Below are 17,589 nucleotides of genomic sequence, written 5' to 3'. Positions count from 1 at the left end.
AATACCTTCTAAATGTTGCCATTGTACCAGCCTCCACCACTTCTTCTGGCAGCTCATTCCATACACATACCACCCTCTGCGTGAAAGCATTGCACCTTAGGTCTCTTTTATATCTTTCCCCTCTCACCCTAAACCTATGCCCTCTAGTTCTGGACTCCTCCACCCCAGGGAAAAGACTTTGTCTATTTATCCTATCCATGCCCCTCATAATTTTGTAAACCTCTATAAGGTCATCCCTCAGCCTCAGACAATGCAGGGAAAACAGCCTGTTCTGCCTCTGATCGGCGCAACATCGAGGGCCAAAGGGCCTGTACTGCGCTGTATTCTTCTATGTTCTATGTTCTATGTTCTCTCCCTGTAGCTCAAATTCTTCAAGTCCTGCTAAGATTTGCTTTCCCAAAATGCAGCACCTCGCATTTATCTGAATTAAACTCCATCTGCCACTTCTCAGCCCATTGGCCCATCTGGTCAAGATCCTGTTGTTATCTGAGGTAACCTTCTTTGCTGTCCACTACACCTCCAATTTTGGTGTCATCTGCAAACTTACTAACTATACCTCTTACGTTATTTGGAACAATAGAAGCAGCCTGAATGCATATGGTCAAGCTCCCACCCACAGAGCCAGAAATTTTAAGTTTAGCTTTTAGCAGCAGTGGCTGTTAGGGTCTTGAAGAAACAGAAGCTATTTTTCCCCCCTCCCCCTTGATGACAGCCAAAGGTTTGAGATTCTCTTCCTACGCTGCTGGATTGCATGTTAGACAAAATCTGTTTTCTGAATTTGCCTTTTATTGAGGGTGTATTTATGGGATGTTACTATTTGGAACAGTTAATTAGTAATGGTTACTGTATCTATTATTCTGTTAAGTTTTCCAATGGAGTTGTTATTCCAAGTTCTTCTTTTTTTTGTTGTATTTAAACTAAAGTGTTCAAATAAATTATGTATTGTTTAATGTAAAATGGTTTAACCAATCGAATTGCATCTAGTACACAGCACCTGACATTTATCTTTAAAATAGGCTTGGCTACCTTCTTAATAAATTTTGAGAGGGTCTGGTCTGGTCCATAACAGAGTACGATGGAATACTCAACACTTACCTGGATGAGTGCACCAAGACTAAGAAATCAGGACAAAGTGTACAGCTTTATTGGCTCCAAATCCAAATTCACTCCCTTCACCTCTGTTGCAAAGCAGCACAAGTATGTACTACTCGTAAAATGCACTACAGAAATTTACCAAGGTTGCCGAGAGAGCACCTTGCAAAACTACAACTATTACCATCTCAAAGGACAGGGCAGTAAATAGATGGGAGTAGACAAACCTGCATGTTATCATATGACCATAGAAAAAGGAGCAGAATCAGGCCATTTGGTCCACAGGTAAAAACAATGACTGCAGATGCTGGAAACCAGATTCTGGGATTAATGGTGCTGGAAGAGCACAGCAGTTCAGGCAATCCGAGGAGCAGTAAAATCTACGTTTCGGACAAAAGCCCTTCATCAGGAATACAGGCAGAGAGCCTGAAGCGTGGAGAGATGTGAGAGGAGGGTGGGGGTGGGGAGAAAGTAGCATAGAGTACAATAGGTGAGTGGGGGAGGGGATGAAGGTGGTAGGTCAGGGAGGAGGGTGGAGTGGATAGGTGGAAAAGAAGTTAGGCAGGTAGGACAAGTCATGGGGACATTGCTGAGCTGGAAGTTTGGAACTGGAGTGAGGTGGGGGAAGGGGAAATGAGGAAACTGTTGAAGTCCACATTGATGCCCTGGGGTTGAAGTGTTCCGAGGCGGAGGATGAGGCGTTCTTCCTCCAGGTGTCTGGTGGTGAGGGAGCGGCGGTGAAGGAGGCCCAGGACCTCCATGTCCTCGGCAGAGTGGGAGGGGGAGTTGAAATATTGGGTCACAGGGCGGTGTGGTTGATTGGAGCGGGTGTCCCGGAGATGTTCCCTAAAGCGCTCTGCTAGGAGGCGTCCAGTCTCCCCAATGTAGAGGAGACCGCATCAGGAGCAACGGATACAATAAATGATATTGGTGAATGTGCAGGTAAAACATTGATGGATGTTGAAGGCTCCTTTAGGGCCTTGGATGGAGGTGAGGGAAGAGGTGTGGGCACAGGTTTTGCAATTCCTGCGGTGGCAGGGGAAGGTGCCAAGATGGGAGGGTGGGTTGGAGGGGGGCGTGGACCTGACCAGGCCAGAACCTCATCACCTCAGGAGATCTCCCACCCACAGCTTCCAACCTCATAGTCCGGGAACCCCGCACTGCCCGGTTCTACCTCCTTCCCAAGATCCACATGCCTGACCACCCTGGCCGACCCATTGTCTCAGTATGCTCCTGCCCCACTGAACACATTTCTACCTACTTCGACACTGTCCTATCCCCCTTAGTCCAGGAACTCCCCACATACGTTCGAGACACCATCCACGTCCTCCACCTCCTCCAAGATTTCCGTTTCCCCGGCCCCCAACGCCTCATCTTCACCATGGATTTCCAATCCCTCTACACCTCCATCCGCCATAACCAGGGCCTCCATACCCTCCATTCCTTCCTCTCCTGACGTCCCCAACAGTACCCTTCCACCGACACTATCATTCGTTTGGCCGAACTGATCCTCACCCTTAACAATTTCTCCTTCGAATTCTCCCACTTCCTCTGACTCCCCCAGCTATACCTGTCTCTTTGTTGGCTGTGTAGAACAGTTGACCTTCCGTAATTACACCGGCACCACTCCCCACCTCTTCCTCCGCTACATTGATGACTGCATTGGCGCCACCTCATGCTCCCGCAAGGAGGTTGAGCAATTCATCAACTTCACCAACACATTCCACCCCGACCTTAAATTTACCTGTGGCATCTCTGACATCTCCCTCCCCTTCCTGAACCTCTCCATCTCCATTAATGATGACCGACTTGACAATGACATTTTTTACAAACCCACCGACTCCCACAGCTACCTGGGTTACACGTCTTCCCACACTACCTCCTGCAGAAATGCCATCCCGTATTCCCAATTCCTCCGCCTCCACTGTATCTGCTCCCAGGAGGACTAGTTCCATCACAGAACACACCAGATGGCCTCTTTTTTTAGAGACCGCAATTTCCCTTCCCACGTGGTTAATGGTGCCCTCCAACGCATCTCGTCCACATCCCACACCTCTGCCCTCAGACACCACCCCTCCAACCATAACAAGGACAGAACCCATCTGGTGCTCACCTTCCACCCTACCAACCTTCACATAAACCAAATCTTCCGCTGACATTTCCGCCACCTCCAAACAGACCCCACCACCAGGGATATAGTTCCCTCCCCACCCCTTTCTGCCTTCCACAAAGACCGTTCCCTCCATGACTACCTGGTCAGGTCCACACCCCCCCTACAACCCACCCTCCCATCCTGGCACTTTCCCCTGCCACCGCAGGAATTCCAAAACCTGCGCTCACACTTTCTCCCTCACCTCCATCCAAGGCCCTAAAGGAGCCTTCCACATCCATCAACTTTTATCTGCACATCCACCAATATCATTTATTGTATTCATTGCTCCCGATGCGGTCTCCTCTACATTGGGGAGACTGGACGCCTCCTAGCAGAGCGCTTTAGGAACATCTCTGGGACACCCGCACCAATCAACCATACCACCCTGTGGCCCAACATTTCAACTCCCCCTCCCACTCTGCCGAGGACATGGAGGTCCTGGGCCTCCTTCACCGCCACTTTCTCACCACCCGATGCTTGGAGGAAGAATGCCTCATCTTTTGCCTCGGAACACTTCAACCCCAGGGCATCAATGTAGACTTCAACAGTTTCCTCATTTCCCCTTCCCCCACCTCACCCCAGTTCCAAACTTCCGGCTCAGCACTGTTCCCATGACTTGTCCTACCTGCCTATCTTCTTTTCCACCTATTCACTCCACTCGCCCCCGACCTACCACCTTCAGCCCCTCCCCCACTCTACTTTCTCCCCACCCCACCCTCCTCTCACTTATCTCTCTACCCTTCAGGCTCTCTGCCTGTATTCCTGATGAAGGGCTTTTGCCCGAAACGTCGATTTTGCTGCTTCTCTGATGCTGCCTGAACAGCTGTGCTCTTCCAGCACCACTAATCCAGAACCATTTGATCCATAGTCTACTTTGCCATTCCATTATGGCTGATATGTTCTCAACCCCATTCCCCTTCCTTCACTCTGTAACCTTTTATTCCTTACTAATCAAGACTCTGTTAATTTCAATCTTAAATACACGTAATGACTTGGCCTCGTGAGCCTTCTGTGGCAGTGAGTTCCACAGATTGACCACCCTTTGGCTGAAATAATTCCTCCTTGTCTCAGTTCTAAAGGATCGACCCTTCATCCTGAGGTTGTGCCCTCAGATGCTAGGCTCTCCCACCAGTGGAAACATCTTCTCCACATCCACTGTATCCAGGCCTCTCAGTATTCTGTAGGTTTCAATGAGATATTCCCTTAACTGGTTGGCATGGTGGCTCAGTGGTTAGCACTTCGGCCTCACAGTACCAAGGACCCGGGTTCAATTCCCACTTCGGGCAACTGTCTGTTGGAGTTTGTATATTGTCAGCGTGCGTTTCCTCTGGGTGCTCTGATTTCCTCCCACGGTCCAAAGATGTGCAGGTTAGGTGAATTGGCCATGCTAAATTGCCAGTAGTGTTAGGTGGATTAGTTAGGGGAATGGGTCTGGGTGGGTTGCTCTTTGGAGGGTTGGTGTGGACTTGTTGGGCCTGTTTCCACACTGTAGGGAATTGAATCTTATTCCTTCTAAACTCCATTGAGTCTCCACCCAGAGTCCTCAACTGACACTCATATGACAAGCCCTTCACCCCCAGGATCATTCTTGTAAGCTTCCTCTGGAGCCCCTCCAATGCCAACACTTGCTTCCTTAGATACTGAACCCAAAACTGCTCACATTATTCCAAGTATGGAGAAAGTGAGGACAGCAGATGCTGGAGATCAGAGTCAAAGTGTATGGTCTGACCAGAACTTTAAAAAGCTTCAGCAGTGCATAACTGTCCTTGTGTTTTAGTCCTCTCAAAATGAATGCTAGCATTACATTTGCCTTCTGAACTGCCAACTGAATCTGCATTTTAACTTGAAGAGAATCCTGAACTAAGTCTCTGAAATTCCTTTGTGCTTCAGATTTCCCAAACCTTTCCCCATTTAGAAAATACTCTACATTTCTATTCTTCCTCCCAAATTGCAATGCCTTGCATTTTCCCTGATTGTCTTCCATCTGCCACTTCTTTGCATATTCTCCTTGACTGTCCAAGTCTTTTTCAGCCTCCCCGCTTCCTCAACACTACCTGCCCAAGCACTGATCTTTGTGTCATCTGCAATCTTAACAAGAATCCCTTGAGTTGCTTTGTTCAGATTGTTAACGTACAGCATGAATAGTTGTGATCTCAACACTGACCCCTGTGGGTTCTCACCAGCCACCCACTGCCATCCTGAAAAAGACACATTTATCCCAACTCTGCCTTCTGCCAGTCAGCCAATCTAGTACCTTGCCCCTAACACTGTGGGCTCTAATTCCTCTTCAAACCACTCACCATTCTGATTTGGAAATACTGTATATCAAAATCCCTTCACTGTAGTCCTGGAACTCCCTACCTAATCGCACTTGTAGGAGTGTCTACAACAAATAGACTGCAGTGTTTCAGAAAGACAGTTCACTACCACCTGCTCATGGGCAAATATAAATTTGCAATCTGCACTGGCCCCAGCCAGAGATGCCCATGTCACATGAAAAAAAAACTGCCAGGCTCTATTTAAATACATTTCTTAGGGTAAAGACAATCTGCCTGGGTTTAACATTTAACCAAAGCTTTGCACTCAGAAGTTCTAAGGAAGGATCACTGTCCCGAAATGTTAACTTTGATTTCTCTTCACAGTAGCTGCCAGATCTGCTGATCTTTTCCAGCGACTTCTGTTTTTGTTGCATGTAATCACTGTGCTTTGAGTAAAAACCTATTTGGGCTATTAATTTTCTTCAGGGAAGGAAATCTGCCATTCGTACCTTGTCTGGCCTCCATGTACCTCCAGTCCCTCAGGGTGGCATAGTGACTCAGTGGTTAGTATTGCTGCCTCAGAATGCCAGGGCCTGGGTTTGATTCCACCCTCGGGTAACTGTCTGTGTGGGCTTCCTCCAAGTGCTCCAGCTTCCTCCCACAGTCCAAAACTGTGCAGGTTAGGTGGATTGGACTTGCTAAGTTTTGCCATAGTATCCAAGAATTCGCAGGCTAGGTAGGTCAGACATGTGAAATATAGGGTTACAAGGATAGTGTAAGGATTGCATTTGGGTGGGGTGCTCTTTGGACGGTTGTTGTGGCCTCAATGGGCTGAATGGCCTGCTTCCACACTGTAGGGATTCCATGTAGTTGACATTTAACTATCCTGTGGGCAGTTAGAGATGGGAAATAAATGTTAGCCTAGCTAGCAAAACCCACATCCCATATGCAAATAAAGTAATGTTTATGTTAAAATATTTATTTACGGATGCCATGGCATTCATTGTCTATCCTTAATTGTTCTGGGACTGGATATAAAGAAGGATGTTGGATAGATTTTCTCCCATACAATAAACCTTGTATGGGAGAAAAAGAAATTGGAACTAGAAATTGGCTGGATTGCAAATTTTAAAATAGTCTCTCAAAGGATGTTACAATCACTGGTTTGTCTAGTATTTATTGCACATCCCTAACTGCCCCGAGAGGTGTTGCTGACTTGGACTGCTACTGTCCAGTGCAAACTGTACTATGTACCTGACTCCCATGTTAAAAAATGAAAACTGTTCTTAAAGTCACACATATGTAAGGTGTGCATTTTAAAAATAATGAAAGTGTACAGGTCTTATTTTTTTCTAATCTCAGAATTAAATTTGTTCGCATGTACTTTGAAATGCTATTTAGTAAATAAGGTTTAATTTTGACATAATAACCCATAATTGGGGGGATGCTTTTGGAGGCTTTACAAAAGGATTATCATTCATATTGTGGCACAGGGTACACCCCCCCCCCCAGCTATTTTAAACCAGCACCACAGAAAAGATTTACCCCATGCAGTAAAATTCGAGAGGCAAAGAACTATCCCAAAAGTCACTATGTAAAGTAAAAATTAACAATTTTATTTTTTTAAAGTCTAACAGAGAAGAATTAACTAAAAACTATTTACAACTCATTTATCTAAACCTATTCATTACCTACTCCTCTACTGATCCGATAAATCCCCAAATAAAGATTTCCTGAAAAATTCACATTTCAAAACCAGCCAGCTGTCGAATCTTCTCTTTGTATCTTCTTCTGTAGATTTTCTCCCCAGGTTGGTGTAGATGTTTTTTTCTATACAAACTCCTTCTCTGGACAGGTACCTCTCAGAGAGTTCTTACTAGCAGCCTACATCTGTTGGTCTTTTGGCAGTTCTCTCTCAACTGTTCAATTTGTTTTTCCAGTTTTATACACCAAGGCATAGAATCATTTCATTGGTTTTAATATTGGCAAAATACCAAATTCAAACTTGATTGGAGTTTGGTATCTTGGGGCATAATTTAAACTGATTGGCCAAATTTGAATTATTTTTTGTCTCCTAGCAACCGTGCTAGCTGTTCTGACCAAGCATTTCATTGTTACCTTGTTCCAGACTCTGTGCCTCTGCAAGTTCTTGCTGGCTTATACTCTTCATAACAATTAGTGGATATGAATCTGAAAGATTCCTGCTCTCTGATAAGTTACTCCTAAATGAGAATTTATTCCAGTTTGTTTTGAATGTGCACACCATATTGTACTAGGGAGATGAAGCACAGGCTATTCTATGCTTTTGTCACTTGAAAAGCTTAACAAGAGATTGTAAATACTTATATTAACTTTTTCTTTACAAATTGTACTTAAGTGTGGTTATGGTAACTGATATTTTTTTAAATTTGCAGATCACAGAAATGGTTGAAGCAGTGAAAACCTTTTCTGCATTACACAATTCAACAATTGAAGGAATCGAGATTCTGGCAATAAAATTTCAGAATATCTATCTAAATTTGAAGAAGAGTCACTATGATATTCTGGATCCACGGAAGAAAGAGTTCAATTCAGACTATGCTGTATTCATGAAACAAATGTTTGATTTAGAGGTAAAAACAGTCATTGAGTATATACTCCATTGGTGGACCATAGCTAATTTTGCCTGAGCAAATTCAATATAGTCAGATTTTCTAAAATCTTTATACCTCTAGTTTCTTATGGGCTTATACTTCCAGGTTCTGTCATTTTGGAAAAGAGTGGAAGGAGAGATTACTATCCTTCCCAGGATGATGCAACAGTGAGACTTTCCCTGATTGGATAGTCTAAAATAAGGAATCATAGATTTGGGATTAAGAACAGAATGTGCAGTAGAAAAACAACAGTTCTGGCAGGATCTGTGGAGGGAGTTAATGTTTTGAATCTAATATGAACTTTGTTTGGAAGTGAAGAGAGATGTCGAGAATGTGGTGCTGAAAAAGCACGGCTGGTCAGGCAGTATCCGAGGAGCAGGAGAATTACATTTTGGGCATAAGCCCTTCATCAAGAATGAGCTGAAGAGAGGTGGAAACATGATGGGTTTTATACAGTTGAAAAAGGGAAGAGGGTCAGTTGGAGCTAAAGAGAAAGTCAGGAAATGGTTAGAGGATGATGGGGATTAAATATCAATGATGCTGTGAAACAAAAGGCAAAGGTGGTGGTAATGATGGCATTGGTGTAGAGTAGGTATTGACTTCTGAATAATGGTCATCTCTGAAAACATGAAAATTAGATACAGCCTCTGGTTGCAATATGCCAGTATGTGTTTCTTATTTTCATGTTTTGTTTTAATTCAGAGCTGATCTTTATTCTCCACAAAACCCTGCACATTTGATCCTTCTCAGAAACAATCCAGCTCCCTGTCAAATGCCTTGATTGAAGCTGCCTTGACCATAATGAGAGGTGGTTTCCCACTCAGTATGAGGAAAAAGATTTTTTTCATGTTGGCATTGTTTCTTTTGTTAATTACCTTAAATCTATGCACTCTTATTTATGATCATTCCACCAATGGGAACAATTATATCCTCTCCATTCTTCCCAATTCAGGTGCCTCAGAATTTAATTACCTCTATCAAATCTTCTTTCAGCCTTCTCTTCCTCAAGGAAAACAGACATAACTTCTCCAATCTACTGATGCAACTTATGTTGCTCATCCATGGAATCATTTCTCTAAACTTCTTCCACAATTCCTTCAATGCCTTCATGTACGTTCTAAAGTATGGTGCCCAGAACAAGGCACAGAACTCCACCTCAGTCCAAAGCAGTATTCTATTTAAGTTTAACATTAGTTCCTTATCTTTATACTTACATTGTTATTAAATAAAACCTAGGATGCTGTGTGCTTTATTAATTTCTGTCAAATTGTATTGCCACTTTCAATAATTTATGCAAGAGCTCACATTTCATCTTTTATTCATCAACCAACATGTATACTGTGTAAACCAACGCTTATGCTGTGTGAGAGGAAAGTGCTGATGAGTTGGCAAATGGACTCTGATTGTGAAAAGTCTTGCTCGGAGAATGCACAAGTTATTCGGGACAACTAATAGGTTTTGTTTAAATGTTAAACAAGTTATTAATTCTGACTGGTCAAGGCATTGCTCTGAGAAATGAACAATGCTAGATTGTATTCCATGTTTTTTAATTCCCTGATATTACACTCTTTATAATTGACTCTGTCTTTTTCCCAATGTCAGATGCTAAGCTTACTGGCTTATAATGACGCTTTTTTTGTTCCCTTCCTGTTTGAATAATGGTGTTATATTGGCAGTTTTCTAATCCTCTGGGACTTTTCCAGAATTATGGATTTGTTCACTAGTGCATCCAATATCTCTGTAGCTACTTCCTTTAATACCCAAGGAATTATTGGCCTTTAGCCCTATTCATTTTCCAAGTTCTTTTTCTCGAGTAATAATTATTTTATTTATTTCCTCACTATCCCCCATACACCCCTTGGTTATTTAGTATTTCTGTAATGCTATTAGTATTTGCTGCTGTGAAAACTGTTGTAAAGTATTTGTTGAACTCTTCTGCCATTTCCTGGTTCACTATTATTATTTCCCCAGTCGCATTCCCTGAAGGCCCCTGTTCATTGTTGACTCTATCTTCCTCGTTATGTATTTAAAGGAGCTCTTTCTGTTTGTTTTGCTTTTTTTTTGCTAGTTTGCTGTCATAGCTTATTTCCTCCTCTCCATTATTTTTTGGTCATCTTTTGTTGGTGTTAAAAACTTTCCCAGTCTTCTGATCCATCATTGATCTGTGCTATTTTGTATGCTTTCCTTTCAATTTGATACTGAAACAAAGACATAAATTGCTGGGGGAACTCTGCAGGTCTGGCCACATCTGTGAAGAGAAAACAAAGTGAACATTTCTGAAGAATGGTCACTAGACCTGGAACATTGACTCTGCTTTCTCTCCACAGATATTGCCAGACCTGTTGAGCTTCTCCAGAAATTTCTGCTTTTGCTTCAGTTAAGGACAATATCAAATTGAAAACTGCTTTGTTGAACCAGATATCAACCAAAGCTTTCTTCCTTAATTAGGCTGTGATTTCAATGCACCCCTTTGAAAAGAAGCCTGCTGAAAGTTTGTAACTATAGAATTTAAAAGCTGTTGATTTCTCTTTAAGCAAGCTACAAATCACAATCTAAATTAAGTTTACACAAATTGAAGATTTGACGCTTCCTTATTTCACAAATGCACACATGCTCCACAAGATCCTAAGAAAGATCACTTAACTGTAAGCAGTCACAGTCCACTCCACCAGACCACTCAAATGCAAGAAATCTGCGAGGAAGCAGGGTAAGCATGCCAGCATGCTAGTAAGACTACTCCTAGCAAATGTACAATCTCTGGATAACAATATGGATGAACTCAGATCACGGCTCAGCTTCCAGAGTGAACTGTGGGACTGCTATGCACTCTGCTTCACAGAAACCTGGCTCAAACCGCCCATTCCCTACTGCATACTTCAGGCTGATGGTTTTTCTATCCATCGTATGGACTGTACAGCATCCTAGGGTAAGACAAAGGGTGGAGGGTTTGCTTCTTAATCAACAACTTATGGTGCATGAATATTGCAATCCTGGGCAACCATTACTCCCCAAACCTTGAATTCCTCACCATCAAATGCCACTCCTTTTGTCTACCAGGGGAATTTACTGCTGCTACACTAACTGATGTGTACATACCGCTACAAGCAAAGATTGAAGAAGCTCTGGATGTGCTGTACTCCACCACTAACACCCTGGAGATGGAACACTCCAAGGCCCTAGTTATTGTAACTGGTGGCATCAATCAAGCCCATCTAAGGAAGGCGTTGCTCAAGTACCACCAGAACATTACCAGTCCCACAAGGGACCCGAACATTTTAGACCATTGCTACACCACTGTGAAAGATGCCTACTGCTCCATGCCCCGCCTTCATTTTGGGAACTACGACCATAATGCCTTATTCCTTCTCCCAGCCTACAGGCAAAAGATCAAGCAGGAGACCCCGTCCTGATACAGGTCCAGTGCTGGTCGGAGGAGGCAGAGGATCAACTCTGGTGCTGTCTGGAATTGGTTGATTGGGCCATGTTCAAACTGAACGCAGGTACATTGGACAAGTATGCCAGCACCATCACAGACTTTATCAGCAAGTGTGTGGAGGACTGCATACCAAGGAAGTCAGTCCGGGTATTCCCCAACACGAAACCCTGGATGAATCAGGACATATAGAACCTGCTAAAAACCAGATGTGAGGCCTTCAGATCAGGAGACCCACTCAAACATAAGGAATCCAAATATGACCTTCACAGAGCCATTAAGACAGTCAAGGATCAATACCGATCCAGACTAGAGACCCAGACACTCGGCAACTCTGGCAAAGGCTGAATGACATCACAAGTTCTAAAAAAGACAATGCAAGATAGCAGGTGATGACATATCCCTCCCAGATCATCTCAACACCTTCTATGCTAGCTTTGAGCAGAATGGTGGTGGAGAGGTAACACCTATTCAGACAAGTCCTGATGAACCTATCCCAACAGTCACTGCATCAGAGATCAGATCAGTTTTCATTTGTGTGAATACAATGAAAGTAATGGGACCAAACAGAATACTAGGCCTTGCACTCAGAGCATGCACAGATCAACTGGCAGAGGTCTTCTTGGACATCTTCAACCTCTCCCTGCAGCAGTCCACTGTCCCTGTCTGTTTCAAGAGGGCCAACATCATCTCTGTGCCTAAGAAAGCTCATGCAGCAAGTCTCAATGACTACCGCCCAGTGGCCCTAACGTTAGTGGTCATGAAGTGCTTTGAAAGGCTGGTCATGGCATTAATCAACTCCATTCCTGGTGAAGGGCTCCTGCCCGAATCATCGATTTTCCTGCTCCCCGGATGCTGCCTGGCCTGCTGTGCTTTTCTAACACCACTCTAATCTTAACATTAATCAACTCCAGCCTCCCCACTACTCTTGACCTACTCCAATTTACCTATCAGACCAATAGATCCATGACAGATGCCATATCACTTGCCCTTCACTCCTCCCTCAAACATCTTGAAACCAATAACAGTTACATAAGAATCCTATTCATTGACTATAGTTCCGCCTTCAAAACTGTTATCCCCGTGAGACTGATTACTAAACTTAGTGATCTTTGACTAAGCCCCACTCTCTGCATCTGGATCCTCAGTTTCCTGGCCCACAGGCCACAATCAGTGAAGATTGGGGACAATATTTCATCCTCACTAACACTCAATACTGGAGCCCCCCAGGGTGCATCAGGAACATTCTTCCTGCGTTTACTCTATCTAGCCAAGATTGCTTGAGAAAAGTCAACATGGGCCAGATGACTGCCTGCCTCAATATCACTGAGGAAAATGTCAAAAGGTGAAAAAATCCAGCCCACAGTTCCAAATCAGAATGATATATAAGGAGGGAAACCTGCAAGTGGTGCTAGTCCCATGCATTTGCTGTCTTTTTGCTTATTGTTGATATTGATAAGACTGACTTATATTTCCAAAGTCTAACAGCATGATTTGGAAGTATTTATTTAGTAAAGTTCTGTCTTTGGGAAAACAACATGGAAGGGTGAATTTTCTCATCCCTAATCAAGAATGGTGGTGAAATATTGTTAGAACGAAAGCATCTGATTCTCAAAGTTGAGAAAAAATTCCCAGTTTTCCCCTCAAGGCTTAAAGAGGAACTTTATAATCCCACCACAGAGTGCTGATTACCTTATTTCCACACCTTTGCATTTCATTAAAACTCCAACTCCTCTTATTTATGTACTACTCCAACTTTCCTCTCCTTCACCAAGAAAATTGATGACATAAATCTCGAACATGGAGTGAATTGAATTGAATTGAATTTACTGCCACATGTACCAAGGGACAGTGAAAAGCTTTGTCTTGAGAGCAATATAGGCAGATCATATAGTTAAATAGTACAGACAAGTAAGAGGTAAACAATCGCAAAAACAAAAACACAGGAACAGGCGAATGCTAAGAGTTTGTGAATCCATTCAGTATTCTAACAACAGGAAGGTAGAAACTGTTTCAAAACCGGCTGGTACATTATTCAGGCTTCTGTATTATGGTACCCAGCTCATTATATCATATAGCAGGAGAGGCGGAAGTGCTCACCACTGTAATGACTTTGAAATGTTCACACCACCAGTGCCATTTTAAAACCCAGCGCTACACTACTCAGATGCTGCAAGCCATAAACTGCCTTTCACTGTGTGCTGTTTGATTGTCACCACTGGGGACATAGCACAGAAAGGCACGTTTGCTAATGAGAACCTGAAGATGCTTGTCAATGGAGTGATTGGAAGAAGGGCCATCTTTTTGTGAGATCACAAAGGACCATTATACATGGCCAGCCTAGATGAAGATATTGAAGTAGTGCAGTTTCCAAGGTCAAATGCAATGCACAGTAGTGACAAAAGAAGGTTTCTTCTGTCTGTAAGGGTAAGTGCTACCATTATCTTTCTGATCTTTCAAAATCACAGGGTCACCATAACTCAACCCCATTCTCCTGCCTTCCCTGTAACCCTTGATCCACTTACTAATCAAGAAACTATCTATCTTTGTCACCAGCTGGGGGACCTGATTTCAAATTGCACCAAGGCAGATGGCGGAATTTGAATTCAATAACAAAACAATCCGGAATTATGAATCTACTGAAGACCATGACCATTGCCAAGTGTCAGAAATAGCCATCTGGTTACTAATGTCCTTCAGGAAAGGAAATCTGCTATCCTCACCAGGCCTGACCGACATATGACTCCAAGCCCAGCAATATAGATGGCTTTCAACTGTCCTTTGAATGGCCCAGTGAGCCAATCAGTTCAAAAGCAACTAGGGATGGGCAATAATGCTGGCTAAGCAGTGATGCCCACATCCCATGAGTGAATTTAAAAAAACGCTCAAGTACCTGTCCTCCACAGCCTTGTGCAGCAATGAGTTCCACAGATTAACCACCCATTGGCTGAAGAAATTCCTCCTTATCTTAGCTCTAAAGAGTTGTCCCTTCACTCTGAGGCTGTGCCCTCAGGCCCTAGTCTCTTTTACAAGTGGAAACATATTAATGTTCATTGTATCAAGGCCTGTCAGTATTCTGTAACTTTCATTGAGATCACAGCTGCTCCTCAAACAACAAGCCATATATCCCTGGAATCATTTCTGGAAATCTTCTCTGGATCGCTCCTGCCAACACACCCTTCCTTAGATAGGAGGCCCAAAACTGCTCAGAGTATTCCAAATGTGGTCTGACCAGAGCCTTATACGGTTTTACCAATGCTTCTCTGCTCTTGCATTCTAGCCCTCTTGAAATGAATGCTAACATTGCATTTGCCCTTCTATCTGCCAACTGAACCTGCATGTTAACCTGAAGAAATTCCTGAACTAGCGCACCAACATGCCTTTGTGTTGCAGATTTCCAAAGCTTTTCCCATTTAGAAAAACTTTCCAAATATTGACTGGAAATACTATACTTTGAAAATCTTAGATGGGTCAGTTTTTGTCCAATATGTGCAGGAGGGTTTCCTGACACAGTATGTAGACAGGTCAACAAGGGGCGAGGCCACATTGGATTTGGTATTGGGTAAAGAACCCGGCCTGGTGTTAGATTTGGAGGTAGGTGAGCACTTTGGTGATAGTGACCACAATTCAGTTATATTTACTTTAGTGATGGAAAGGGACAGGTATATACAGTAGGGCAAGAGTCATAACTGGGGGAAAGGCAATTATGATGCAACTTGGCAAGATTTAGGGTGTATTGGACAGGGAAGGAAACCACAGGGGATGGGCACAATTTAAATGTGGAGCTTATTCAAGGAACAACTACTGCATGTCCTTGATAAGTATGTATGGACCTGTCAGGCAGGGAGGAAGTGGTTGAGTGAGGGAGCTGTGATTTACTAAGGAAGATGAATCGCAAGAGGAAGAAGAAGTCTTATGTTAGGATGAGAGTTGAAGGCTCAGTTATGGCGCTTGAGAGTTACAAGCTAGCCAGGAAAGACCTAAATAGAGTACTAAGAAGAGCCAGAAGGGGACATGAGAAGTTGTTGGCAGACAGGATCAAGGAAAACCCTAAAGCTTTAAATAGGTATATCAGGAATAAAGGAATGACTACAGTAAGATTAGGGCCAATCAAGAACGGTAGTGGGAAGTTGTGCATAGAGTCAGAGGAGTTAGCAGAAGCGCTAATTGAACATTTTTCATTGGTATTCACACTGGAAAAAGACAATGTTGTCAATGTTGACAGGCTACTAGACTAGACGGGATTGAGGTTCACAAGGAGGAGGTTAGCAATTCTGGAAGGTGTGAAAATAGATAAGTCCCCTGGGCTGGAAGGGATTTATCCTTGGATTCAATGGGGAGCCAGGGAGGAGATTGCAGAGCCTTTGGCTTTGATCTTTATGTCATCATTGTCTACAGGAATAGTGCCAGAAGACTGGAGGATAGCAAAAGTTATCCCCTTGTTCAAGAAGGGGAGTAGAGATAATCCTGGTAATTATAGACCAGTGAGCCTTACCTTGGTTGTGGGTGAAATGTTGGAACAGGTTATAAGAGATAGGATTTATAATCATTTGTAAAGGAATAATTTGATTAGAGATAGTGAACACGGTTTTGTGAAGGGTAGGTCGTGCCTCACAAACCTTACTGAGTTCTTTGAGAAAATGACCAAACAAGTGGATGAGGATAAAGTGGTTGATGTGGTGTATATGGATTTCAGTAATGTGTTTGATAAGGTTTCCCAAATAGGCTATCGCACAAAATATAGAGGCATGGGATTGAAGGTGATTTAGTGGTTTGGATAAGAAATTGGCTCGCTGAAAGAAGATAGACGGTTGGGTTGATGGGAAATGTTCATCCTGGAGGTCAATTTGTAGTGGCATACCGCAAAGATGTGTTTTGGAACTATTGCTGTCATTTTTATAAATGACCTGCATAAGGTTGTCAGAGGATGGGTTAGTAAATTTGCGGATGACACTAAGATCGGTAGAGTTGTGGATAGTGCAGAAGAATGTTGCAGGTTACAGAAAGGCATAGATAAGCTATAGAGCTGGGCTGAGAGGTGACAAATGGAGTTTAATGTAGAAAAGTGTGAGGTGATTCACTTTGGAAGGAGCAACAGGAATAAAGAGTACTGGACTAATGGTAAGATTGTTGGTAGTGTAGATGAGCAGAGAGATCTCGGTGTTCATGCACATAGATCTCTGAAAGTTGCCTCACAGGTTGATTAGGTTGTTAAAACAACATATGGTGTGTTAGGTTTTACTGGTAGAGGGATTGAGTTTCGGAACCATGAGGTCATGCTGCAGCTGTACAAAACTCTGGTGCAGCTGCACTTGGATAATAGACAATAGACAATAGGTGCAGGAGTAGGCCATTCTGCCCTTCGAGCCAGCACCACCATTCATTATGATCATGGCTAATCATCCTCAATCAGTATCCTGTTCCTGCCTTATCACCATAACCCTTGATTCCACTATCCTTAAGAGCTCTATCCAACTTTTTCTTGAAAGTATCCAGAGACCTCCACAGCCTTCTGGGGCAGAGCATTCCATACACCCACCACTCTCTGGGTGAAGATGTTTCTCCTCAACTCTGTTCTAAGTGGCCTACCCCTTACTTTTAAACTGTGTCCTCTGATTCGGGACTCACCCATCAGCGGAAACATGCTTCCTGCCTCCAGAGTGTCCAATCCTTTAATAATCTTATACGTCTCAATCAGATCCCCTCTCAGCCTTCTAAACTCAAGCATATACAAGCCCAGTTGCTCCAATCTTTCAGCGTAAGATAGTCCCGCCATTCCGGGAATTGACCTCATGAACCTACGCTGCACTCCCTCAATAGCCAGAATGTCTTTCCTCAAATTTGGAGACCAAACTGTGCACAATATTCCAGGTGTGGTCTCACCAGGGCCCTGTACAGCTGCAGAAGGACCTCTTTGCTTCTATACTCAATTCCTCTTGTTATGAAGGCCAGCATGCTATTAGCTTTCTTCACTGCCTGCTGTACCTGCATGCTTGCTTTCATTAACTGATGTATTGGAAT

At 43.4% G+C, this 17,589-nt stretch overlaps 1 protein-coding gene across 1 annotated transcript in view; it reads left to right on the top strand.

Annotated features, from left to right (window-relative positions):
- Nucleotides 1-17,589, top strand: part of LOC122540182 (dynein axonemal heavy chain 8-like) — a 1,370,012-nt gene that overhangs the window by 212,148 nt on the left and 1,140,275 nt on the right. Inside the window, exon 12 of the mRNA XM_087976825.1 lies at nucleotides 7,917-8,114. Within this exon, the coding sequence (XP_087832951.1) occupies nucleotides 7,917-8,114 (198 nt within the window). The remainder of the gene's footprint in view (nucleotides 1-7,916; nucleotides 8,115-17,589) is intronic.

Source organism: Chiloscyllium plagiosum, unplaced genomic scaffold (assembly GCF_037043375.1).
Source record: "Chiloscyllium plagiosum isolate Xiang-an unplaced genomic scaffold, Cpla_swu_hap1 HiC_scaffold_3, whole genome shotgun sequence".
In the NCBI taxonomy this organism is placed as follows: domain Eukaryota; kingdom Metazoa; phylum Chordata; class Chondrichthyes; order Orectolobiformes; family Hemiscylliidae; genus Chiloscyllium; species Chiloscyllium plagiosum.
This window is presented reverse-complemented; position numbering and strand designations above follow the sequence as displayed.